General features: G+C 38.2%; 1 protein-coding gene and 1 pseudogene across 1 annotated transcript; one reads left to right on the forward strand and one right to left on the reverse strand.

Moving 5' to 3' along the window:
* On the forward strand, positions 1–27,218 carry PGM3 (phosphoglucomutase 3). Its single transcript, XM_036767103.1, has 13 exons — positions 1–237; positions 2,293–2,498; positions 3,796–3,980; positions 5,668–5,735; positions 17,139–17,272; positions 18,469–18,664; positions 21,000–21,157; positions 21,727–21,810; positions 22,159–22,257; positions 23,646–23,762; positions 24,344–24,466; positions 25,407–25,580; positions 26,743–27,218. Exons 2-13 carry the CDS (start codon positions 2,295–2,297, stop codon positions 26,830–26,832), a joined length of 1,632 nt encoding a protein of 543 aa, XP_036622998.1. The 5' UTR covers positions 1–237; positions 2,293–2,294; the 3' UTR covers positions 26,833–27,218.
* Positions 10,382–11,118, reverse strand: LOC118856681 (annotated as a pseudogene).
* Positions 27,219–27,526: the final 308 nt, after the last annotated feature.

Here is a 27,526-nt window from a genome sequence, read left to right on the forward strand (position 1 = left end):
AGCGTAAAGGATTGGTTGGGGGAATCTAGTCTCCGGGCGGAAGAAATCTGGAGGAAACAGCCACGTCTTAGGAGGGAATGGGTGGGATTGTGGGGGCGGGGCGGAGCGGAAGCCGCCACGACTTTAGTACTTGAGGCATTTACCCAGTTTTTTTTTTTTCACCGCGTCCCACGCTGCTGCAGAGAGACTCCCTCCGCATTTCTGGACGGAGGGCTGGGGGGCAAAATTGGAGGCTAGGTGAGCGCCGAAGCATCTATCCCTGCCCTGCCAGAGGGCCTCAGAGAGGAGCCGGGGAGAAGGTTGGGGGGGCACCGGGAGGGGAGTCGCTCAACAACTGAGAGCGCGTGAGTGTCCTCCGCTCCCCGCCTCCTCGGCCCCCCTGACGTCACCGGCTGAGCTAGAGGGGCACAGCAGGGGTCGCGCACGTCTCCTCTGGCGGGAGGGGCCCTGTCCACGTTGGCGCAGGGACGGGGGGGGGGTGCTCTCTAGTGAGGGGCCAAGGTTGAGCGCTCATTTCCTGACACTCCCCCCTCCTTTCCCCCCATGCTCTGCAGGGAAGACGTGGAGACTTTGAAGAGAGGGCGGGATGGGAGAAGGAGAAGGGGGGAGAGAGGAGACTAGTCTGGGAAGGAAGGGGCGGGATGCTGGGAAAGTAAAAGCCTGGGGCCGGAGGGGGCGAGGATTGCACCTGGCCGCCGGCTCTGAGCACCTGTGTGTGCAAACCTTGCTTCCTGACGCGCAGAAGCGCTTTCTCCTCCGCGTTTGTGAGACTTGGCATCTTTGACACCTCCATTTACACACCCCTGGGAAAGAAGTCCGAATGTGATTCACAGGGTGGGGAAGAGGGCGTGCTGACCACGTAGTGGACCGAGCTTTTCTGCCATTCACGGCCTCCACTCTAAACCTTTCCTCGATCTTTGCCCCAGGTCCCTGATTGAGTGTGGGTACTTAACATATAAGTTGCTCTTTGCATTGGACCACTTCCCTGATCCCGGAAATCCTCGGGGGCTGGATCAGGGTGACCTTTTGGAGCCCATTTCCCTCTAGAATAGCTTTGGAAGGTCTGGCATTTTTTTTTTCTGTGTATCTTAGCCCCACTAGGATCTGACGAAAGAAATCAAACTAGAAATTTGGATTTCTTTCTTCATCTCCCCTTTTTCTTCCTTTCTCTTCCCGTTTTTTCTAACATTCTTTGTTTTTAGATTTTGAGTTCCAAATTCATTCCCTCTTTGCAGCGCCCCCGCTTTGAAAAGGCAAGCAATTAGGGTATCTATACAGGTAAAATCATGTATAAATCAGTTGGAGTGAGCTTTTGTTTTTTTAATTGTTTTTTTTCTGTGACTCCGACTCTTTGTGACCCCTTTTGTGGTTTTCTTGGCAGAGATACTGGAGTGGTTTGCTACTTCCTTCTCCAGCTCATTTTACAGATGAAGAAACTGAGGCAAACAGGGTTAAGTGACTTGCCCAGGGTCACACAGCTAGGAATTGCCTGAGGCTAGATTTGAACTCAAAGAGGAGCCTTCCCAACTCTAGGACCAGAGCTCTATTCACCTTGCCGTCTAACTGGCCCCTTTAGTGAATCACAGTCACTGAATTCATCCTTGAGGCTACTTAAAATTGGACCTTCAAGCCTTGGCCAAAGTCGATGTTTCAGTTTAATTGATCTTTATTAAGTGCCTAATCATTGCGAAGTACTATTTTACTTTGAAGAGTATGCAGCACTGGTTACTCACAATATTTAGATAAGCCCTGGGCCCTTTGTAATCTCATTGAGTTTGTAGGTTAATAATAGGATATGATGCACATAGCTTAAAAAAAAAGAATTATGCACAAGTTCATAAAATTGGTGTAAGGTGCTGTGTGAAATTATTACTACCTTGGGGCATCAGCAAATATGTCACAAAGTGGGTAGCGTTTGAGTTGCGTTTGGAAGGATGATTCATATTGCTAGTAGCTTCTTCAGGGTCCTTAGGCCTATCAGGGAGGAGGTCAGCCTTAAAATAAGTTTTCTAAAGTTTGTTTTATTTGAAGTCACATGTCAAATTGTCATTTCTCTGCGGAGATTGCCATCACTCAGTTTTTACTTAGTATTTTACTAGAAAGCTCACATTTTACTTTTGTTTCATTTGTAGTTAGTGAACACTAAAGTTTTTATGTTTTTCTGAGAACAACAGCAATTCAAACACTTATAATTTCACAAAACGAACATTATGTGGTTTTTTCTGTTACAGTATTCTGTTCAAATTTTTTGAAATTATATTTTTCTCCAAAAAATATCTTTTAATTTTTTAGGCATGGATTTGGATGCTGTTACCAAATTCTCGGCATTACATGCCAAGCCAGATGGACTTATTCTTCAATATGGTACTGCTGGATTTCGAACAAAGGCAAACTGTCTTGATCATGTCATGTATCGGATGGGATTGTTGGCTGTCCTGAGGTCAAAACAGAAAAAAGCTGCTATAGGGGTTATGGTCACAGCATCACACAATCCTGAGGTAGGTAATGGGTTTAAGGCTTTGAAAAAGCAAATCTTTTATTTAAAAATCTAAAAACTAATGTTTATACCAATTGAATCAGTAATGTGGTTTTTAATTGATTTATGTCCCTGGTCTCTGAATGTGCAACAAAGCCATGGATTGATTAGTTTTCTTCATTAAAGGGAGTGGCCATGTGGTATAAGATTTTTTTAGATGTGAGAAGAGAATGAAGTAATTTTTTTCTCTTTGGGGTAAAAGTGCATACTAAAAAAATAAGTGTTCTTCCAAATAAATTGTAATTCCTTTATAGGGAAAGAATGATGGACTTAATCCAAGTCACTTAAGAGTCATTGAAGGGATCCCAGCCCAGAACTATCTGAAACTTATTTTGGTGGTGTTCAAGCAATTTCACCTTTGGGCTGAATAGATGGAACCAGACAAATAATTTCAGGTGTTTTGAGAATGACTTTTTGATCTCTTTTTGAACTGGCCTGAAAGCTTCAAGCCCTCAAACATACAATTTAATTGAGCAAATATTTATTACTTATCCACAGTATGTAAGGTACCGTGTTAGGCACTGGGAAAATTTAAATTACAAGTATTTTAAGTTCCCTGGGCCACTTAAATTCTACGCTGCTGAAATTCTGAGATTTTTTTTTTTGTTTTAAACATGAGGTTTATGGTTATAGGACTAGGGCACAAAATTTTGTTTTTAAAGGGTAATCAGTAGCCCAAGTTTAAGAGGTTGCTCTCTATGTCCTGAACCACCCTTTCCCACCACCACCATTCCCCCCCCCCAAAAAAAAAGCTAGTAAGAGGGTTGCTTTTAACTTAATTTTGTGAATAGCGTTCATATACCTATATCTGATTGTTTACTTGTGGAAAGAATCCCAAACTTGTTGACTGGTTCAAGGAGGCATTTATCAAATCATTTAGTAGACTGGAGAGTTTCACATAGGCTATCATTAGTTAATAGCTCACATAAGATGGTCCTCGCTTGCTGTTTTTCCAGGAGAATGATCAAAAACAAAGGCAGTCATTTCTTAGAATGTTCATGTGTCACCTGTTTGACCAGAGTGCATTTAGAGCTAGAAGTGAATTGGGCAGTTAAGTGTCTCATTCTGCTTCGGGCATCCACTACTCTATTAGGTGACAACCAATGCTTTGGACCACATTTTCTTTTCAAATCATTTTGAAGCTCCTGTGCTGTCATGGCAAAGTAGCACTACTTCATTCTCTCTACACTTACCCACATTTTGTGGTTCTGCCCTTATGTATTCAGAACACTTTTTAATTTGCCTTTTTTTTTTTCAAGGAAGACAATGGTGTGAAATTGATTGACCCTTTGGGAGAAATGTTGGCTCCATCCTGGGAAGAACATGCTACTCATTTGGCAAATGCTGAAGAACAAGATATACAAGCTGTCTTAACAGAAATCTGTCATCAAGAAGCTGTGACCCTGCAACAGAAAGCTATGATAATTATTGGCAGAGATACCAGGTGACGAAAAAAGTACCAAGTGAAATAATTTCCAGGAAAATAATGAAATAAATGTAGTATTTGTATGTCACAGACCAGTACCTTGACAAGTGCCAGATTTAAAATTATAACAGCAACAACAAAAATAGATAGTATATTTGTATTGTGTTTTACAAAGATCTCATTTTGTCCCCTTAAGAATTCTGGAAGATGGGGGTTATTGTTATCACTATTTTAGAGGCAGACAGAGGTTAAGTGACTTACTCAGGCGTCACACTATAAGTGTCTAAAGATGGATTAGAAATCAGATCTTCCTGACTGCAGGCCCAGAGTTCTAGCCACCGGGCCACTTAACTGCCTAGTTGTAATTTTGCCTATGCTTTTGGGAAATAAAGGGTGAGAACTAAGAACTTAATTTACCCAAGATGGTAGCAGTTCCACTTTAGGTTTTCCTCTCCTGCCATTAAGTTGCTTGACTTCTTTCCCTTCAGTTTCCTCCCTTTAGTCAACAGGTCTTGGACCCCAGGCCACTGTTGACTTTGTCCTCTGCAGGCCCCAACAATTCAGTTCCACATTTATTAAGTACCTGTCTTGTGCAAAGAACTATATGAGCTGCTAGGGATACAGAGATTAAAAACAGTCCTTGGCTCTCAGGGATCCTACATTTTCTTGGGGATGCAGAGGAAAAAGAAAAATGGCAGCAGTTTGTTCCAGTGAGGTGCATATGCCCTGTTGTTTTTAATCTACCCTCCCCCATAGGAATGAAACATGGTTTTACATTTTTTTAAATTAGGAATTTAAGAAATTCCAGAGTGTTATATATGGAGTCATTCATATCATTCTGTTTTTCCTACACTGGAGTTCACTGGGAAAATACTGCAGTTTTCTATCACGTTCTGCTTAGTTGACATTTTGGCAGCTTATGACTTTGCTATAATTTCTTTTTTTGTATGATTAATTTGTAACCTTTGAAAAGTAAGTGTCCTGATATTTATGCTGAGAAATAATCCAAAGAAAATTAACATCCTGCCCCACAAACAATTTGGAACACTTAATATCCTTCCTTGACATTAGTAAAATTAGGACTTTATAAACAATAGAATCTACCCAGATGCTTTGAGGATAAAAGTAGTATAGAGCTATTCTAAGAAGGTTTTATCTTCTCTAATACCTAAAGCAAAAAGGAGGTGGGAAGGATTGTATACATTTTTACACTGACTGAATTATACATCATCTGCTTTATTGCCAACTAAAGAAGCAATTTTAAAAAGATCTTTTAAAAGAAAAGGTTTGTATTGTATTTTATCCTGCTGTTGTTTCATATATATTCTGTTTATTCAAATAAATTCTCAACTGAGAAATTATTTATTATAAAAATTCTGGTTTGAGGATGTTTAATTTATTATAGTCAAGCCTTTTATGCACGGACAAAATTATCCAGGGTTTTTAAGGCTTTTAAAATGTTTGCTAGCATAAGGCCATTTGGTAATGTAATAATTCACTTCATATACTTTTTTGTTCTTAGTGTGCTCTATTTTTGCACATTTTATAGCATATTCTTTTAATACTCAGTGTTAAATAGATATGTCTTTGTTACCCAGAAATGTACAGCATAGGGATTCTGTCTTTGATTTTTTTCCATTGAATTATTTTATTTTCTTCTAAAATATTTTCCCTCCTCTACTTTTCATTTCTTTTTCTACCCAAGGCCTAGCAGTGAGAAACTTTCACAGTCCGTAATTGATGGGGTGACTGCTTTAGGAGGCCAATACCATGGTATGTATTCATCTAGACTTTTATTTTCATTTTAAAGATGACTGTGATAGGACAACTTAGAGAATGTAGTTTACATATAAACCCTAAGAGGATGTCATTTACAAACTATTTAGCCCTAGTTTGAGTTCAAATTAGGGATTCTATTTTGGGTGTTCCTCAGTACCTGATGAGCTGCCAGTCTCTTACTGACTGCTGAATAGTGGGAAGCATCTGTTTGGGACTGCCTCTACACTTTCCTTATAGTCATTAAGATTGTGATAGTCAAAGGACCTCTCCCCAGTGTACCTAATTCTAACCCAGGGAGAGTCTCAGAGCGTGGGATCCCCTGAAGGCTTGGGCATTTCTGGCCCCATTCCATGCTCACAAGGAATATTGTCCCATTATTGATACTTGGTGAGACTGGCTGCTTTTTAGACATCAGGACCATTTGAACAGCAAGGAAAATGCTCTATTTTTCTTTGGGGCATTTTTTTTCCCCTAAATTGAAGGCGAATCTTAAATGGATTTTTTAAAAAACAAATTACATTTTTTCTTGCAAGTGCAAGCATAATTTTTTAGCTTAATGGAACAAAATGGTGGTAATTTATTTCAGAATTGCTGTTCTAAAAGATTGGTACCAGCCAGATATCAACCTTCACAAAGATCCTGTGAGGTTGCTAAGATACCGTGACATTTCTTCAGTTTCATTTCACCATTATTAAGCACATAATGTAGATGTAGCACCATGCTGGTAGAAGCTATGTTATAACCTTTGGATTGCATATACTGAATAAATACAGGCATAAGGCTAGGCATGGTTAGGTGTAACGCTTTATATTCCTAGAGATGAACTATGCTTCTGGAAGGGAAATTAAGCAAAGAGAACCAACAATAGCTGAACTCTTCTGTGAGAAATAACTCCTTCAGGTAGGGGTGAAGTTAAAAGCTAAGATTACAGACACACCCTATAGAAGAAAAAACAAGCCTTATATAACCTATGCCTGACTGAAAAGTCCCTCCCCTGCTTCCCATAGGCTAGGTACTAGAGGGGGTACAACTTCCCTGCATACCTAGTACATATTTACCCCATCATATGTCTATGTTCACATGCATTGTATGACCATTAAAATGAGCCATTACACCTCCCAGAGGAGGAGAACTTAATGTTCATGAACTTATTGTGCATGAGTGTTCCAGACAAGACTTAACTTTTACCCTACTAACTGACTTCTGGCCTCAAAACAGGATAAAACTAGTTGGATCCTGCTTTGCCCATTATCTTCTGTGTGAGACATAACTTCTCTATTGTAACTCCCATTCTGCAAATTGTTATTCTGAATTTATGGAGACAAATTTCTCAGTTTTATCTCTTAAAATACTCCCTTCTGCTAGAAGATAATCTAGTACTAATCTGTGCTGATAGTGTCCCTGTTTAAAGGCCTCCTAAATAGCCATTGGCAGAGAACTGCTCCTAGCTTCCTCTGGCCCTTGTTGACAAAAGAGAGACAATTCCTGGCTTTACAAAGGAGAGAACATTTGCTCTTAGGTGTGATGATTAGTCTGATGTGCATGTGGAATCAACATTCTCCCACTACTTTCTTCATACTCAATTTATCTTCCTGCATTCACTGCTGAAGGTTCTCTTACCTTGTTTTTCTATCCTGGTTCTCCTGCCTTTTTAAAACTGCTTTTTCTCTTTCTTTGACTAGTTTCTTTTTATCTTCCCAAAATACTCTTTCTTCTTGTGCAGCTTTTGCTTCTTTAGTATCACTAATTCCCATTGCTTCAGAAATCACCTCTATGCTGATGTCTGTTCTTCCATTTCTTCTGTCTGCAGGACTGTTCTACTTATTTCTCTTGATATCACATCAAATATGCTGTAAACTGAACTAGCTCCTCTTCTCCCCGAGAATATCCAACTCTTCCATTTTTCTCACCAGTGCTGTTCTTCCAGTCTCCTAGGCTAGAAATATTGGAATCATTTTTTGCCCTTTCCTTGAGCTTTACTGTGTAAGACGACGCTTTTTATACACGTGAGGGAGACATGCAGTAAATGTTAATGTTTTGATGAACATTTGTCACCAAGACTTTTTGTTTCTTATTTCAGAGTATCTTTTGAATTTGCCCTTTTTAAAGAAAAGTTCAATTTTCTCCCATTGGGGGAAAAAAAAGAAAACCCTTGTAACAAATATGCAGAGTCAAGCAAAACAAATAACTGCATTGACCTATGTATTTTATTCCACACCCTGAATCTATTGCTGCTCTGTCAGGAGTTAAGTATCCCTTCATCATGCTGTCCATGAGGTTGGTCATTACATTGATTAAAGTTCTTAACTCTTTCAATTGTTTGTCTTTACAATGTTGTTGTTGTGTAAATTGTTCTTATGGTTCTGCTTACTTCACTCTGCAGCATTTCATCCCAGGGTTTGCAGGTTTTCTCCTTCACTTTCTATTCTTTATGTTTATAAAATATGTTATATTCTAAGGCAGCTTGCACAACCTGTGGGCTGCTTATAGCCAATGTTTTCCTCTAAGTTTTTTGCTGGCCACTTGAAATCCTTTGGCTTGTCTGTAATGGTAATTTAAATTTGAAGATTTTTCCCACCCATTAGTAGGCAAATGTGACCTGCTTATGTCACAGGAAGCCTAAGTCACATGTGGTGGGAGGAGCTTGCTGAATGAGAAGAACAGGAAAGGGTGGAGCAGGAAATGCTCAGAGCAGTTAGGACTGAGGGAGAGAGCAGATGTAGGCATGCTAGCTGTGATGTGAGTGTTTGTAGGAAGACCCCAGCAGCAGGGCAGAAGGCTAATGGGATGGAGAGGCTCCATGCTGAGATAATGTGTTTTCAGTTCTTTGCTATTATAAAGTAGGCTTAACTGGTTTTGGGAGTTGGTTGCTGCTTGGATGGATTGGACTTACTGGTTTTGGGATCTGGTCCTCTTGTGTCTGAATAAATGTTTTACTTCTATCTTCTATATGGAGAGGCTCTCATATTTTACGATACAGAACTACATAGGCATATTCACAATTATTGTGAATCAATCTATCGTTGATGTTGTATTTATTGGCCTTGCTGATACAGTGCCACAAGTGGCCTGCAGGCTGCGAGTTGTACAGGCCTATTCTAAGGTAATTGGTAGTACATTGGATAAAACACTGACCCTGGAATTGTGAAGACCTGAATTCAAATCCCATCTAATTCCTGTGGGGTAAGATACCCAGTTGAGTGTGTATGTTATTCCCTCCTCAAGTCTAAGCCAATGAGAGCAAGATTCACTCATTGTCCCTCACCTGCCTGCTCTAACCCTTCCAATGAACTGCTTTTTATTGCCAATTTTATGTGAGATAATTTACCCCATTCTATCTCTTCCTTTCTCCCTCTCTCAATATATTCCTCTCTCATCCCTTAATTTGATTCTATTTTTTTAGATATCAGCCCTTCATATTCAAGTCACCCTGTGCCCTCTATCTATCTGTGTATCTATATCTATCTATATCTATCTATCTATCTATATATATATACACATATATATATATACATATATATATATGTATATTCCCTTCAGCTACCCTGATACTGAGGTCTCATGAATTACTCACATCATCTTTCCATGTAGGAATGTAAACAAAACAGTTCAAAGTTAGTAAGTCCCTTATGATTTCTCTTTCTTGCTTACCTTTTCATGCCTCTCTTCTCTTGGTTCTGGTGTTTGAATGTCAGGTTTTCTATTCAGCTCTGGTCTTTTCACTGAGAAAGCTTCAAAGTCCTCTATTTTATTGAAGCCTATATTTTGCCTTGGAGCGAGATACTCAATTTTGTTGGGTAGGTGATTCTTGGTTTTAATCTTAGCCCCATTGACCTCCAGAATATCATATTCTAAGCCCTTTGATCCCTTAATGTAGAAGCTGCTAGATCTTGTGTTATCCTGATTGTGTTTCCACAATACTCAAATTGTTTCTTTCTTGGCTGCTTGCAGTATTTTCTCCTTGACCTGGGAGCTCTGGAATTTGGCGACAATGTTCCTAGGGGTTTTCTTTTGGGGATCTATTTGAGGAGGCGATCTGTGGATTCTTTCCATTTCTATTTTGCCCTGTGGCTCTAGAATATCAGGGCAGTTCTCCTTGATAATTTCTTGAAAGATGATCTCTAAGCTCTTTTTTTGATCATGGCTTTCAGGTAGTCCAGTAATTTTTAAATTCTCTCTCCTGGATCTATTTTCCAGGTCAGTGGTTTTTCCAATGAGATATTTGACATTGTCTTCCACTTTTTCATTCCTTTGGTTCTGTTTTATAATATCTTGATTTCTCATCAAGTCACTAGCTTCCACTTGCTCCAATCTAATTTTTAAGGTGGCATTTTCTTCAGTGGTCTTTTGGACCTCTTTTTCCATTTGGGTAATTCTGCCTTTCAAGGCATTCTTCTCCTCATTGGCTTTTTGGAGCTCTTTTGCCATTTCAGTTAGTCTTTTTTAAGGTGTTGTTTTCTTTTCTTTTCTTTTTTTTTTTACTGGTCCACTTTGTTTAATGTTGTACAAAAAGTATGGGTAGAACCCAAAGTGAAATATACATTACCACATTTGTTTACACCACTACGTAGGACAGTTCTTCAGATTCACTTTACTGTGCAAACAATATAAAGTATGAGACAATAAAGGGGGGGGGAACAAAAAGAAACTTCCTATTCTGTTTATTCTTCTACATTGTACAGCTGTGCTCACAGAGACGGCTTCTTTTACTCTTCCATGGCTCAGGGATTCAGTTGTAAATGAAATCGAACCTGCTTAAAAGCTGAGGAAGGCCGGAAATGATAGGTCCATATCCTGGTGCATTGTCATATAATTCAGACAGTGTCGCAGCTACCAGTTTGTAATTTTTTGGAGACTGCAAACAAGGCTTTTTCTTGAAGCTGAACCAAAAAGAGGTTTTTGTGCTCTTTAGGTTTGTAATATGTGCTAGAATATATAGGTACTGTGGGGGTTCAAAATTTGGTCTCCACCAGTTACCAGTGACCCAATCTTGCAGAACACCATCTTGACGCCCCAGTATCTCTGTCATTAAAAGTTTGAGTCCTTCTACTTCATCTTCTCCTGGATTAAGTTCATACCAGGTAATTTGAAAAAAGTTGTGTCCAGTTGCGGAAGTAACACATGGGTAACCTGTGCTCATGCACAATCAGAATACCCTCTACAGTCCACCTCATTCCAGTCTTGTCAGATTCTTCCCTCATCTGCTGATGAGGTGCCACAGAGCTGTCCTTTTCATAAAGGGGCTCTTTTGTACCAAAGGTATAATTTGTAAGTGGGTACAGGTGAGAGGCTTGGTCTGCTGGATGTATTTGTTCCCGAACTGGTTCACACCCTGGGGCCAACCCGTCTGCAAACAGTTGGGCAGCACAGCAGACATGCTGGCGAGCGAGGGCATGGGCGTGAGTGCTGGCAGGGGCAGATGGAAGCTGAAAGAAAAAGCTGCTCCCTTTTGAAGCTGGATTAGAGTCCCACTTTGGCAACCACTACCACCATTGACATGAAGGCGCAAGAGAAGGGGGTTAAGGTGTTATTTTCTTCAGTATTTTTTTGGGTCTCCTTTAGCAAGCCATTGACTTGTTTTCATGGTTTTCTCATCATTCTCATTTCTCTTCCCAATTTTTCCTCTATTTTTCTTACTTGTTTTCCAAATGTTTTTTGAGCTCTTCCATGGCCTGAGACGAATTCGTATTTTTCTTGGAGGCTTTTGATGTAGGCTCTTTGACTTTGTTGACTTCTTCTGGCTGTATGTTTTGCTCTTCTTTGGAATTAGATTCCAAAGTCTGATTCTGAATCTGGGTCCATTTTCGCCGCCTATTCATGTTCCCAGCCAACTACTTGACCCTTGAGCTTTTTATAAAGGTATGACTGCTTGTAGAGAGTACTTTGTCCCAAGTTTTAGGGGCCTTGTGCTGCTGTTTCCAGAGCTACTTCCACACAGCACGCTCAGCCACAGCAGTGCTCCTCCTCCCCTAGGAACTGCCAACCTGGACTGAAAGTCAGATCTTAAGCAGGCTCTGCCCTTCCGCTCTGATCTGCCACTTAATTCCTCCCACCTGGTGGGCCTTGGGCCAGAAGCAACTGCAGCAGGAAGCAGCCTCAGAGCTGCACCTATTCCGGGCCCCCGGGGCTGGGGGCCAACTGAGCACTCCTTTTACTCTGTTCTAGCAGTTCTATCCACTAACATTCTCTGTTGTCTTTGGTGTTTGTGGGTTGAGAAGTCTGGTAACTACCACAGTTCAATGATTCAGCACCCTGGCCTGTTCTGCCTGGCTCCCAGTCTGGTTGGTCCTGGTGCGGCTCACGCTGGGCTCTGTTCCGCTCAGCTCCCAGCTCCGTGCAGTAGACCCTTCCCCACGACCATCCAGGCTTTCCTGGGCTGGAGCCCTGCTTCCCTCTGCTATTTTGTGGGTTCCACATCTCTAGAATTTGTTCAGAGCCATTTTTATAGGTGTTTCGTGGGACCTTGGGGAGAGCTTAAGCAAGTCCCTGCTTTTCTGCCATTTCTTAATAGAATAAAAAGAGGGGAGAAATTCAGCACAATAAATCCAACACATCAAAACAAAACAAACACCCTTACTATATATACACTGTTACGCAGCTGTAGTCTCCTAGCTCTGTAAAAAAGAGGGGCAGGTATCTTTTCATATCCATTTTTTGGGACCAAGCTTGGTCATGACAGTTCCACAGCATTCAGTTTCTACTGTTTTGCTATTTCCTTTAATATTGTTGGTATGTGTGTGTGTGTATTGATTCTGCTTACTTCGCATATGTTCATATAAATCTTCCCATGGTCTTCTATATTCATTTCAGTGCATTTGTGTGCCAGCTTATTTATCCATTTCCCAGTCAGTAGCACCTGCTCCCCTCCTCCCCCCAAATTCTTTGCTACTTCAAAAAGTGCTGCTGTGAATATTTGGTGTTTCTGGGACCTTTCTGTCTTTTGAGTTCCTTGGAGTATATGCCTGGCAGTAGGATCTTTGGATCACAGATATGGATATTTTAGTCACTTAAGCATAATTCCAAATTACTTTCCACAGTTGAATCAATTTTCTGCTCCACTATAACCCCTCTTTAACATTGACATTTGGATTATTTAACAGCATACAAACTGGGTTTCTAGTGTTGTTCCTTCTAATCTATCATAAATATTTTTGCCAGACTAATTTTTCTAAGATTATTTTAGATATGTTACATATCTACTCAAGAACTTAGCATGGCTTCCTCCTTTTTTCTTACATCAGATTCATACTCCTTTGCCTGGCTTTTAAGGCTCCTTCTTTAATCTTTGGGCAGGATAATTGGGGTTAAGTGACTTGCCCAGGGTCACACAGCTAGTAACGTGTCAGGTGTGTGAGGTCAAATTTGGACTCAGGTCCTCCTGACTCCAGGGCTGGTGCTCTACTCACTGTGCCACCTAGCTGCCCCCTCCTCCTTTAATCTTAGGATTCCCCAACAGCCAGTCTTCATTTTGGTACATATCTTCAAACCATTCCTGGTACACAACATGCTTATTTGTACCTCTATGATTTTGCTTGTACTGTTTATGCTCACTTTTCTGTTCATTAGGTGTTTTACTTTTGTCTCTCTACTTAGGCTTAAAGCTTCTTTAGGAAAATGACCATGTCTTATACTTCCTTCCTGTTCCCTAATATGGGATTCATAGTGATGGGTACTTAGGTTCAGTTAGTAGTTCAAGTAAATAATTTCAGGTGTGGGCAGCTTCTACGGTAATTTTTTTTTTCTGAGAAATTAACCATTAAGTCAGTGATTCACACTTGTACTTTTATACAACCAAAGATTGTTCTTCAATTATCTCAAGAGAAATCTTACGTATAATTTTATGCAATTAAAAAATTAATATTTAGGTCACTTACAGACACACTTCCTCCCACTGACTGAGATATGTAAGAACAGTTTGAAATCATTAATGATGTAAATCACAAGATGTTTTTCTAACTTGAGTGAAGCAGAATTAACAAAAACACAAACCCAGTATTTCCAATACTTGAGACATGTAAGATCTTTAAATGTTATTCCGAACTTAGTTTTAAAAGCACAAATGTCACAGAGCTAGTTCTCACCTGTTCTGGGCTTTATTAACCTAAGCCAGAGGTTACTTAACATTTACCTTACTATATGTAGATAATGCAGTTGATTTTTAAATGGGTCTAAAGGATTAGTGGACTTGAGCAGGGTTTGTCTGGTCATTTGAGCCTGTTATAAAATGTAACATTTGGTGGGGCTCATATAACAATAATAAGAGTAATTTTCTCTTCATAGCATGCCGGCGAAGGGTGTAGTATAAGGATCTGCCTTCGTGCTAGTAAGGTAGAGAGCTGGAAATTGAATTCAGGTGATTTCAATCCCAGATCTAGTGCTTGGCTTACTAATAACCCTAGCTACCTAATGTGTTAATATTCTAAAAGAAATCCCTCTACTATATTGTAGCGTACTAAAGTTAACAGTATAGTACTTTTCAGCCATGGAAACTTCTCATTTCTTTAATCTAGACACATTATGCATAGGTGGGATCCTACAGTATAATTTCTGAATAAAAATAATTTCCTAAGATGTATTTTTAAAGCTAATAATTTAAAAAATACTGTTAAATGCTATAAATGCAACAAATGTTGGTTGTCTTATTTTAAACTATTTGGGTTTATGAATTTATTGGAAGGCATTCTATTAATTCTCCCTCCAGTAATGTGATCATGAACAAAGTTATTTTAAAATCTTTTTACCTAGTTACTAATTATCTTTATCCATGTAGCAAAGCATAAAGTAGAAGAGATTCAACTTGCTAATATAAGAACATACCATTCCGTTCATTTAGCAAATGTCTTTGTTTCTTGAAGTATTCTGCAATGCAGGTAAGCCCCTAATTTAAGGATGGGTTTGTGTCCCAAAAGAGTAAACGATTGATATCAGATCATTCTTTGATGTAATGGTAGGGGGTGAAGTAGGGAGTTGGACATTACAACATAACCTGGAGTGGGCAGTAGGATAAGTGATGTAAGTATCTTAGTAAGATATGGAACACAATCTTCGACTATCCATTCTTTTTTTTGAAGTGTAGCCTGCCTCATTTTTCTAGTGTTTCCCTAGTCCCCTCCTTAAGACCTACCTGTAGTAGGTAGTTAGAAGCAGATGATCATGGGGCAAGGAGACTTTATTCAGACCTGGTCAAACTTGCCTCAGGTCTTTTAGATAGGTTATTTACCTTCCAAAACAGAGCATTGGTATTATGTGGGTGGAGAATTTCTCTTTCTTTTTCCCCCCTCTCCCTTTTTCTCTCCCCATGTGTGTTTATATATACATACATACATATGTGTGTATATGTATGTACACACACACAGATATAAAAACTTTTTTTGTATGTACTTATTTGTGGTCTCCCGTGTTGAAAGGTTGGGTTTTTTGAGAGTAAGAATAGTTTATTTTTTTTATCCCCAGTGCTTGGTACATACTAAAGTTCTTGTTATTATAAGTGTTTGTTGATAGATAGGGATGGTAGGATAAAGAGTATATTGTGGGTACTTTAACCATCACCTTCTTGGTCTTTTGTGTGTCATTTCATGAAAGAATGATTAAGAAGATTATCTGGTTCACTTCAGTGCATCTGTACACAAAACACACATCTGTCCTTTCTTCTGGATTTACTTGTAGCAGCTCTGCCCTTTTTAGCTCTGTCATCTCTACTATTTTCTTTCCTCAGTGATTAGGTGTTAAAGACCCAATACTGGACCCTTTGGCTTAGTAACAGCACCTCAGCTTCACTACTTTGTTACTAGTCACTGTATTACTTTCATTTTTATCTTTGGGAAAAGTGGATGCCTTAAAGGTGAGGAAGTGGTACATGAATACAAAATAAAGAGGCTTTGGAATATTTTTCTATTTTATAACTTTGCCTAGGCTGCCTCTATATTCTCAGGCTTGCAGAGCTAAATAAAAGCTTCTTGGAAGTATTTGAGATGATTTCCCAGTAATAGTTCCCACTTTTCCAGGTTTATTGACTGCTAGGAGCATGACAGGAAGGGCAGGATAATAGTTCTGAGAATACTTCTTATCTTCCTCTTGACTCCTTACTTTATTTCTCAAAGCTTCTCTTTGGGCCCTCTTTCTCTCTTAGTCTAAGAGATCTCATAAGCTTCTGAGGGTTAAAGGATCATCTCTTTGTAGATGTCTCTTAAATTTGCACATCTAATCCTAATCACTCCTCAATTCTAATCACATGTTATTTACTACCTGTTCCACATCTCTCTCTAGGCATTTCAAGTTCTATATATCTGAAAATGGTTATTCTCCTACTTCCCTTACCCACCTCTCCTCCAAACAGCCTCATTCCTATTAAGGGTGCTACCATTCTTCTTGTCACCTGATTTGCAACCTTGTATTCATCCGTGATTTATCTTTCTCTCCAGTCTTGTCAGTCATGACACTTCTTGCATCCATCCTTTTTTTCTGTGCTCATACATGCTATGATAGTTCAAACTTTTATCACCTTTTGATAGTACGATTGTAATAGCTTTTCAGTTAGTCTTTGTGCCTCCAGTCTGTCCACTCTACAATCCTTCCTCACGCAGGTCAAATATTTCCAAAGCACAGGCCTAACCATGGTGGTCTCTTGCCCTCAAACCTCCAATAGTTCTCCATTTTCAACAGCAAAAAATACAGCCAGACATTTGAGGCCCTCCGTAGTCTGGTTCCAATTTGATTTGCTATACTTTATTTCTTCCCACCTTCCTTCATACCTACCCACCTACCACTGCATTCCTGCCAGACTGCTTGCCCAGACTTAATACTCTCATAGTCTGCCCCCCATACTTAGAATCATTTATCTCACAATCCTTTCCTTCCTTCAAGGCTACCTCTTAAGTGGAACTTTTCCTGCTTTCCTTTCCCATCTCCTCCCTCACTCCCCACCACCGCACCCCTCCAAGCTGTTAGTGTTTCCCTCTGCTGTTTTCCTTGTAGATAGATGTATTACTCCTTGAAAGAAGGGAGTATTTATTTCAGTTGTGACTTTATGCTGCCTTATAAATAGTAGGCCCTTAATCAGTCTTGAAATGAATTTTCACTTTGGAGCAGGATATGTGATCTATGTGTTATGGAAAATCTTTAGCTAAAAAATAACTTTTTATACTAAATCTGTTTATTGCTTACAGTGAAAATTTCAGTTACCCTTAATTCTATGAGGCATGTGAGGTTTAATTGCTTTGAATTTGGGCAAAATGTAGTTAATTTCAAAATGAGTTTGACTTTTTTTCCCCGCTCTCCCTGGAGGCTTTCTTTTTTTTAAGAGGATTGATTTGTCATTTGGCTATTCCCCAGTCTTATTTTTTGTTTGTTTTGTTTTTATTTAATGAAGATATGTGGTAATTGACTCTTTCGTGGCAGATTATGGCTTAGTAACAACACCTCAGCTTCACTACCTGGTGTGCTGTCAAAATACTAATGGGCAATATGGGAAGGCAACTGTAGAAGGCTACTACCAGAAACTCTCCAAGGCCTTTGTGGACCTTACAAAACAGGTGAAAACCTCTTTAAAAATGTATTTTAGAATTCGACTTTGAACAGATAGCAGGTTCTGTCACAAAGCATTTGAATTCTTTACCTTAGTTGGATAGGTCACCAACCCTTTTGCCTTTTCTCTAACTTCCTTATCTCTAAGGGAAGAATAAATTGTGTGTGTATATACATATATGTATATATGATTTAAAAAACCCTACTATGTGAACTGGCTGGGTTGGTGCATATCTGTAACTCTAGCTGCTGGAGACTCCGAGACTGAGCTGCAGTGTGCTATGCAGGTCATATGTGCAAATTAAGTTCAGTATCAGTATGGTGATCTCCAAAGAGCAGGGGGCGACTTATGGAGGAGGAAACTGTTTGAAATTGTGAATGAAGCAGGCTCCTGTACTAATCAAAGTGGGATTGGCCTGTGAGTAGCCCTTGCACTTTCAGCCTAGGGAAGATGGGGACACTCAGTCTTTAAAAAAACAAAACAAAAGCGCTATGAACCACCTGTAAGTTGAGTGTATGAAATTGGCAAGAAGTTGAGAATTACTTAGCCAAATGTTGCTTAAATGTTTGTAAACATTCAGCTTTGAAAGCAAAAGTATGTTGTTGCATTTTCATTTATTTTTAATAATAGTAACTCAGATCACTATGATTTTAATTCATATCCCTTAATAGCAAAATAAGTTGTAGGAATCTTATTTTTTAAACAAAGCTTTATTGATGCCTTTTGGTTTTTACATCATTTCTGGATAATTCTTCTATCTCCTCATTACCTTCCTACTGTACATCCCATGCTTCCTTCTGTAACAAAGGAGAAAATAGTTAAGCAAAACCAAAACACTGACTGCATTTGACAATGTATGTAATATTCCATCGCCCTAGTATACTTCTCTAATGAATGGAGGTGGGGACATTTTTTTTCCGTTAAAATTTGTTATCTAACCATCTCCTATGTAAAAATTGATGCCAAATAGAATATATTTCTAGGGTTTGACATAGCATGTCACACCAGTGAAACTGTTAAAATTACCAGGCTCAACTGATGTTTCTTGGTTTTACTATTAATACATATTTTTGGTGGGACCCCACTAAAACTATCAGAATACATACATACAAGGTTTATCTTTTTTGTTGTTGGACACAAAATGTATTTCTTTTATAACATTTCATTTTATTCCCTCCCTTACATCTTTTTTTCCTTTTTAAGACTTTTAGCAGTGGTGATGAATACAGAGCTTTGAAAATCGACTGTGCAAGTGGTATAGGAGCCTTGAAATTGAAGGAAATGGAATGCTATCTTCCACGAGAACTATCACTTCACCTCTTTAATGATGGAACCAAAGGGAAACTCAATCACTTGTGTGGGGCTGACTTTGTGAAAAGTCATCAGAAACTTCCAATGGGTATGTAGTGTTGGCCATATAAAGTGTGATTCTTAACCAGTGAGAAATATAGAACTGGAAAGTGGCCTATAAAGAAGCTAAGGCCTATAGAAGTTTAGTAACTTGATTTACCCAAGGTTCCATAGCTAAAATAATAGCAGTGCTGGGTCCAAGCCTTCTGACTTCCACTATCTTACTCTTCTTAGCCTACAGGTAATCTTCAGCTGAGAGAAATTCAAATGAATACATTTATGTATTTTTTTAGTGTGCCTGTGATGTCACAAAATTTTTATTTTAAACAGATTTTCAAACAGCAGTAAAGCTTTTTGTTGATACTCACCTTTTCCTAAGTCTTTATGTCAATCTAATTCCTGTAGTACCCTATATGTAGTAAGTACCCCTATATAGTAAGGGATCTGGATCAGCTATGTGTTAAGTGAGAAGGATTGAAAAAAAATCCTAAATAATGATTTTGAGAGCAGCAATCATAATGTTTCCTCATATTTGTGTGGCTCAATTGATAACTTCATTGTCCTCTGTGGTTTTAATTATACAGCTAACTCCCAGATCTACATATCCAGTCCTAATCTTTACTGAGCTCCACTCCTGCATCATCAAGTGCCTATTGGCTATTCCAGACTGGATATCCTATAATAGAACATGTCAAACTCAACGTGTCCAAAATAGAACTCTGCATGTCCTTATTTTTGTCAAGCACGCCACCTAGTTTTGCAACCTAGGTGTTATCCTTTACTTCTTACTCTCCTTCAGCTTAACACATCCATGCAGTTGCTGAGTCTTTTTGCTTTTATCTCTACAAAATTTTTTAGACCTAACATCATCTCTTGGCTCACACAGCCTCTGCTAGTTCAGACCCTAATTGCCTCTTACCTAAACTATAAGAAGCAATAGCCTCCTATTTGGTTTCCTTGCCTTAAGTCTCTCTCTTCTTCAGTCCATTCTCCACCAGCAGCCAAAGTGCTTTTACTAAAGTGCAGTCTTGTCTGTGTCACTCTGCTCCTACTCAGTAAACTCCCACGGTTACCTATTGTTTCCAGGTGGTTTACACACTGCATGATATGGAACCTGGTGTTAGTTATTTTGCTTCTTGAGCTGTGTTTTCATGATGATAATCAACTGCTTTTTTCATTTGATTGGCTTTGTCTTTCTTTTGGTTTGATCTATATGCTTAACCTTAATAAAGTAATTTAAACTTGATGTTTTACATAGAACATTATGAATATAAAGTGTTTTATGTATTTTTGTCTCTCACAACGGTGAGGTAGAATAGGTAGGTAGAATAAATCTATTATTCCCATTTTAAAGTAAAGGAATTTGGGGCATGGGCCACAGTAGCCATCCTATGTGGTCATCTTTGATTCATGTTGTAGAAAATGAACTTATTTTGTGATTAGTAGAGGCTAGCATAGGCATTCTGCTGCCATGGTTTCTCAATATCCTTCTGTCATAGTGGAGAGAATGCTGAATTAGAATCTGTGACTCTGGGCTAGCCACTAAACTTTTTTCAGACTCAGTTCTGAAATTACATAAATGTTACATAAATGTTAGCTATTATTCATTCAAAGTTGTAAAATAACACAGTTTATCTCAAAAATTGCTTAAGACCTTAGTTTCTACAGGTAATGTAAATTATGTGGGCACTCAGCCTCTCTGCACACTTTTAAAAAAGATTTTAATTTTGGCCATCATGCATATTAGTTACAGGAGCTTCCATATATTAAATTAATTACCATTACTGGAAAAATAAACCAAAATTTTATGTGCTTTAATGATGCTTAGTAACACTAAATTAATCCATGATAAATCTTATGCAAAAAATTCCATCCTTTTAGCTATTTAATATTTAAACCTTTGTTGTTCAAAGTGCTTAAAAGGCTGACTTTTCTTAGCATAGATGCTTGATTCTTAGAACACATCTTGCTGTTACCAAAAACTCTGGACAGTGAACACTGGAGTGTGGTCTATTTGTAATTAGCAATATTTTATTCAAATTTCAGTGCAACTAGGGACTCTTGAAGAATACTTCTGAATTTGTATATACTCTATAAGAATACACTCTTATTTGTAAAGACCATTAAGATTTGCATTTGAAGTCTACTTGTTTAAAAAAAAAACAAACCCTTTTTCATGAAATGGCAGTTACACATTATCTAGGTACAAACCTTGGATTTCTGTTGGCTGTCTGTTGGATTTCATGGCTTTCATTAAGCAGGACAGATCATGAACACAATCCACATGTGTTTCAGGGAATTTTTCCTCATGATGATTTCAATTTTATGTTGATTTTATAATTGTAAGATTTAGACAACTGTTTTTAAATTGTTCTGAATACCAGGAATAGAAGTAAAGCCCAATGAGAGATGTTGTTCCTTTGATGGAGATGCAGACAGAATTGTTTACTACTACAATGATGCTGATGGCCACTTCCATCTTATAGATGGAGACAAAATAGCAACTCTGATTAGCAGCTTTCTTAAAGAGCTTCTCTTGGAGGTAAGATGGTATTTATGGGTCTCAACAGTGAAAGTTCTCCCATTTTCTCATTTGTACGTAAATGAAAATTTCTGTGCCTAAAAAGAAGTTTACGTACGTGGTCTGAGGTCGCGAGAGGTGGTAGTTTCAAATATTTGATGCTAGGGACATGAAACATTTCATCTTTGGAACCTGAAATAACTCATCTTTGGATATGGGACAAAGTGCCTGTATTAACTAACATGATAATGTTGATTCTGAAACACCTCGCTTCTCAGAACATTATCTCAGAACTTGGATTTTTCATGATGCTTATTTAACTGTAAACTTTAGAAGACTGAGTGCTTTTTTCTAGGTTGTTTCAAATTATGTACCTCCCTTTAAGAAAATACCATCAATGAAAATCCAAACTGACAAAACCGTAATGAGGAAATGGTTATTCACATTATTCTTCAAATTACAAAAGGATTTATAACTGAGTTGCTTTGAACTCCTCAAAAGTAAAATAGTGCTTTCTGCTTATTTCTGCAACTGTAACTTGTTTGGGGTTCAAAAACAAAACTTAAGTGTCATGGTTTGGATTTGTTTAGGTTGGAGAAAATCTGAAGATTGGTGTTGTACAAACAGCATATGCTAATGGGAGTTCAACACAGTATCTGGAAGAAATCATGAAGGTATTCACTTTGATATTTTCTTGGTAATTGCAGCTTATTGTTAAAGATGAATGCTTTTTAGTAAATTTCTTATCATACTTCTGTAGGGAAATTTTTCTCAGATACTTTCTTTTTTGAAAGCTGAGAAGCAATAATGCTTATTAATAGTCTTATCTTGTCTTTGCCAGATCTGTGTTATTCTGTATTATTTCTACTGTGTTATTGAACTCACTCTAGTACTTGTCTCCCCAAGCAAGCCTTCTTTTTTAATCTTCTTTCAGAAATTACTCTGCTGCCAGAGTAATTACTTCTTAGAAGTAAGCTATGAACCTATTAAGGCTTTCTTTTTCTTTGTATTCCTGTTGATAGGTACCTGTTCATTGTACCAAAACAGGAGTAAAACATTTGCACCACAAAGCTCAAGAGTTTGACATAGGAGTTTATTTTGAAGCAAATGGCCACGGCACGGTAAGTTCTCTCTAAAAAGAATTTTAGCAGGTAATTTCTCCATTTTCTGTGTGTGGATTGTTTTGTTATTTACCAATGCAGATCAGTATTGATCTTACTCTGCCACTGAAGTCTTAGGTTAATTGAATTGCCTAAGGTCACAGTGTCAGAGGCAGGATTTGAACCCAGATTTTTCTGACTGAGGCTAGTTCTCTAAATACTGTGCAACATTAGCTCTACTTGTATATGACATGACTATTTTTCTTTTTTTCGAAAGTCACCAAGATCATTCCTTACCTATTCAAGTGACCAAAATTAACATTTGGCCAAATCAAATTAGCTGTAATACAGCGTAGGTTCCCTTAAAGTAATCTTAAAATATATAGTCAGTACACGGACCTAAAATAATATTTGCTTAAATGTCAATATTTACCATATTATCATTCTAACGTTTAAAACTACATTTAAAACATGATTATCTACTAATGGGCACTTCTCATTTCGTGAAAATGTCCTTATCCTATGTAAACTGAGAAACAAATTTCAAAAAGAACTGACAGTATCTGCTTTGCAGTGTCATTACAGTTGTGACCTCCTCTCTTCCCACCCTACCCTGTCCCACGCAACATTCTATTCATGTAGAAAAAGTTAATAAAAAGTCAAATACTGAAAAAGTGAAGTTTATCACTTAATAATCTAGGAAGTTAGTAGACATTAGTGATTTCAGATGTAGTTGGAAATTCAGGAATCTCTCTAGGGCTTTTGGTGTAGTGCGCCTTATAGATCAAATATGTAATTTCAATAGCACATGTGATGAAACATGATCTGGGCCACTTAATGTGGCTTTTATTGTTCTTGATGTTAAAGTTAAAGAATACTACTTTTTTATAACAAATTCACGATCAACAGAGGCTTATCAACCTTACATGATGCAGGCTCTCGTACTCACCTATTTCCTTTTCACAGCAATTTTACTGAAGCAACTGCAGTTGGGTCACTAGCCCCCTGCACTAGTCTCTTCCCTTTTACCTTCTGTCCCCTTTTACTCAATAGCTTAAGAAACCACCATTGTGCAGAAGAGTGGGTATATATGCCCTTACCTTCACCACTTAGCTGGCAAGGAGAAAAGTGGGCAGCCATATACTAAAAGATTGCTTTTGTATGTTTCTGACAATAACGGCCTCGATTTGAGTTCCCCTTCCACCTTTAAAAAAATATATCCTTTTGTGCTCTCATTTCCTATTCTAATGTGCATTTTTGCTTTACTAAATGATATTAGCATTAGGGATACCATTACTTACAGCGTCCTTGATGCTAAACAATTGTTTATGGAAGGTGGGGGAATTAAAGAGTTTGGAGTGATAATATTTATTGGAGCTCATCATTTTGATTTTATGATTTCATCTTAGGTACTTTTTAGTAAGGGTGCTGAAATGAAAATAAGGCAACTGGCAAAAGAGGAAACAGATGAAAAAAAAAGAAAAGCTGCGATGATGCTTGAAAATGTTATTGATTTAATTAATCAGGTAAGAACTAACATAATAGAACTACCATAAATTGCTTTAGAAGTGTGCCAGACACTGGTTGGCTTCCTGGAAGGTTTAGTGTTCTTTTCATACTGAAGGGAAAAATACTCATGGGAACTCTAATAAAATATTCAGAAGTTACATGGAGTGGGCTATAACAAGAGTAAGAATGGAAGGGACTCTGGGGGATGTTTTGGAACATAAGGAAAGTCCATTTCATTGTACACTCACACCCGAAGGCGTCATCTAATGACGGCTAAGTATGTGGAAAAAAAGACACATCTATATATGTGCACACATATTCAGAATGCCTTATCACTCCCATCTCTCAGGTAAATCGCGGGAAGACTGAAACTCAGCAGCTCACCTACACATGGCATTATTAATAGTGTGTTCTTCACATAGCAGTTTAGAGGAACAGTCTGGGACTACTAAAGAGGGACAAATAAAACTGGATTTTTGGATTTGCAAGAGAAAAAATCCACAATTATTGATGTCAAGAAGAATGCTTAGGAAAGAGGTGCTATAATTTGCTCAGTGAATTTGCTCAGAGGAATTTCTTTTGCCTCTTCATTCTGCAGACAGTTGGTGATGCCATTTCAGACATGCTATTAGTTGAAGCAATCTTGGCTCTAAAAGGCCTATCGATACAACAGTGGGATGCCATTTATAGTGATCTTCCAAATCGGCAACTCAAAGTCACGGTGAGAGACCCCTTTCTGTAAAAGCTACTGAAGACAAACTGTAGGTTGTGATGTCAGATATGACAATATTAGTTACATCTTATTAGCTGTTTCTTATTTCGCTTGAATGAAGTACTGTTTGCTGTTTTCTGCTGTGCACAGTTTAAGTAATTTTGTCTAATTTCACTGTTGGTTATGTTTAGGTACAAAATTATGGCAGGGCAGGTAGGTGGCACACTGGGCTTGGGGTCAGGAAGACCTGAGTTCAAATTCAGACACTTACTAGCTGTGTGACCTTGGGCAAGTCACTTAACCCTGTTTGCCTCAGTTTCTTCATCTGTAAAATGAGCTGGAGAAGACCCACTCTAGTATCTTTGCCAAGAAAACCCCAAATGGGGTCATGGAGAGTTGGACACAACTGAACAAAATTATGAATTATGAGGCCCAAGAGGCCTCAAGGTGTTAACTGGTAAGAGGGATATTTTTTTAGCAATGAAGGGGCTATAACAACAAAAGATGTTTCCTTTTACCTACGATAAAGTCTATCAACATTTTCTGACTTTTTGCCTTATTAAAGTAGAGGGACAGCCTACACAAAATGTCAGTTAAAACTGTCAAATGAAGTGCTATATGTCATCTGCTAGAGTCAGATCAAATAGTGTAGAACAGGGCTGTCCAAGGTTTTTACTGAGACAATAGACACTATATTTTGATTTGCCATTTTAATGAGACCTCTGTGGTTTCATTTACTAAAGCATTTATGTAAATTTCTATGCAGGCGGCATAAATCGGGCTGCATGTGGCCCGCATTTTGGACAGCCCTGGTGTAGATGATGTTTTGAGACTTAAGTATTTTGGAGTGTTCTTTTTCTAACTGGAATTGGGTTATCAGGCCTTAAAGAGTCTTAGAGTTTTGGGATAGGAATGATTAACAAAAAGTAAAAGATTTCTTATGTGTTAGGTTGCAGATAGGCGAGTAATTGATACCACAGATGCAGAGAGACGAGCAGTTACACCTGAAGGACTACAAGAGGCAATTGATGAACTAGTGAAGAAGTATAAGTTCTCACGCGCTTTTGTCAGGCCATCTGGAACAGAAGATGTCGTCAGAGTATATGCAGAAGCAGATTCACAGGTAGGAATGATATAATTGGCATTTCTTATTTATTTCTTATTCCTTATTTAGTGTGGTAGCCAGCATATCCACCCCTATTTTAAGGCTTAGGTTCAGCATTTTCCACAATACTGTGTTCAAGAAGGGGCTAGGACCAGTCACCTGGTATATACTAGCTGTTTACTCAGTTAATCTTTATAGATTCTTCAGGCAGTTATATAGTATATATACTATATAGTATATTTAGTATATATACTAATGTCATATATAGATTGAGAGCTGAAGAAGCTCAGAAGAGAGGACTCTTTCAACCTTCTCATTTTACCGATAAGGAACTGAAAGTCCAGAGCGACTAAATGACTTGATAGAGCTTTGAACCTGCAAAAAGCAGGTTCCTGATGCTGTTGGAAATGCGTTTTCCAGTCATACATTAGGTTTCTCTGCTGGGGTTGCTTTCTAGAAACCTACAAAATCAACTATCAGTAGCTTGTTTAACATGCAATATCTACAAGCAGTCATCTGAACCCAAGTGGTCTGACTCCAATTCTAGTGCCCTTTCCATTAAGGCACTTGATATGTCTAAAGCAGGAAACAAAGGGGAGGCAACTTAAGGACATACCTGCTTTAACTTTAGATCATTTCATCACAGGCTCATGAAAACAGATCCTGTAAAATCGGATTGGCAATTCCTATGTTTTCCTGTCTCTTCATTATTTAAGCTTTTAACACATAAAAATATTCTACTGTGTGGAAAACATTTTTATCATTCTAGATGCAGAGGCTATATTAATGTTTTTTTTTCCAAGCTTGTCTGTATTGGATTTGACAGTTATTTGATAACTGTTAATTGAATATTGTGAAAGTAGTCCCCACTCTGTTCAGGAGAAAATACCGGACTTAAAACATGCAAACACTATTTAAGGAATCTAAGTAGAACTAGAAGATGACAAACAATATGCTTTCTGTGCTAGCAAAAGTGTGTGAATATTTTGGTTACTCTTGAAGTAAAAGGAAAGGAAGAAGTTCAGATCCATTTGTTAAAGCAGCCACAATGACTTTTGCTGAAGTAAAAGGAAAGGAAGAAGTTCAGATCCATTTGTTAAAGCAGCCACAATGACTTTTGCTAAAAATGAACAAGTACTTACATGTTCTTTAACTTAATTATTTTTAAAATAATTCACAGGAAAATGCAGATAGACTTGCAACTGAAGTAAGCTTGGCAGTATTTCAGCTGGCTGGAGGAATAGGAGAAAGACCAAAACCACATTTCTGAAGGAATGCATACCAACTTTTTTAAAGTATGAAATAAAAATAAGTGCCATTATGACATGGGAAATTTAAAATCAGAATATTTTTAAACTGAAACTTTTTTAAACTGAAAATTTCAGTGATTGTTATGAATTATAAATAAAACTATCTGAAAAATGTTACTGTTCATTATTGCATAACTTAGTTGCTGATTATGGTCCCATAATTAATGGGACAGCTTACCTGAGCACAAGACAGGTAGTTGGAATGGTTACTATATTGGGAGAAGGTACTTGAGATAGCTTGTCTTTGTTTGGCGATCTAATGAATGCTTGTCTTAGATTTTTGTGTAAATTGAATCCTCACTTTCTCTAAAGGCTATGGTAGGGATCACCTTGAAAAATTCTATTCTGTACCTTCCAAAAATGAAAGAAGGAAACCAAGAAAGTCTCATTCCAAATGTGTTCAGTAGAGAAATGACATGTTATTGGTTATTAGCAGATTGTGTCTTAATACTTACCCATTTTGTTGTCGTTATGGATGCCAACTGAAAAATTAATGTGACAGCAGTGGATATCAGCAAGGTTACTGCCATCTAGCCTAGCCCAGGCTCACCTTGAACCCTTCCCACTTAACTGAAGAGCTAAGGAGATCTCAATCTCTCCTCCTCGGAGAGATTTTTAACAGAAAACACTGCATGAGGTTAAGGAAACAACTGG

The sequence above is a fragment of the Trichosurus vulpecula genome, chromosome 7 (genome assembly GCF_011100635.1).
Source record: "Trichosurus vulpecula isolate mTriVul1 chromosome 7, mTriVul1.pri, whole genome shotgun sequence".
NCBI classification, from domain to species: Eukaryota; Metazoa; Chordata; class Mammalia; order Diprotodontia; family Phalangeridae; genus Trichosurus; species Trichosurus vulpecula.

Coding starts and splice junctions, on each gene's coding strand:
- PGM3 (XM_036767103.1), top strand. CDS start 2,295: ATGGATTTGGATGCTGTTACCAAATTCTCGGCATTACATGCCAAGCCA. Junction 5,736..17,138: donor TTTAGGAGGCCAATACCATG/GTATGTATTCAT, acceptor CTTTCGTGGCAG/ATTATGGCTTAGTAACAACA. Junction 21,158..21,726: donor TTAAAGAGCTTCTCTTGGAG/GTAAGATGGTAT, acceptor GGATTTGTTTAG/GTTGGAGAAAATCTGAAGAT.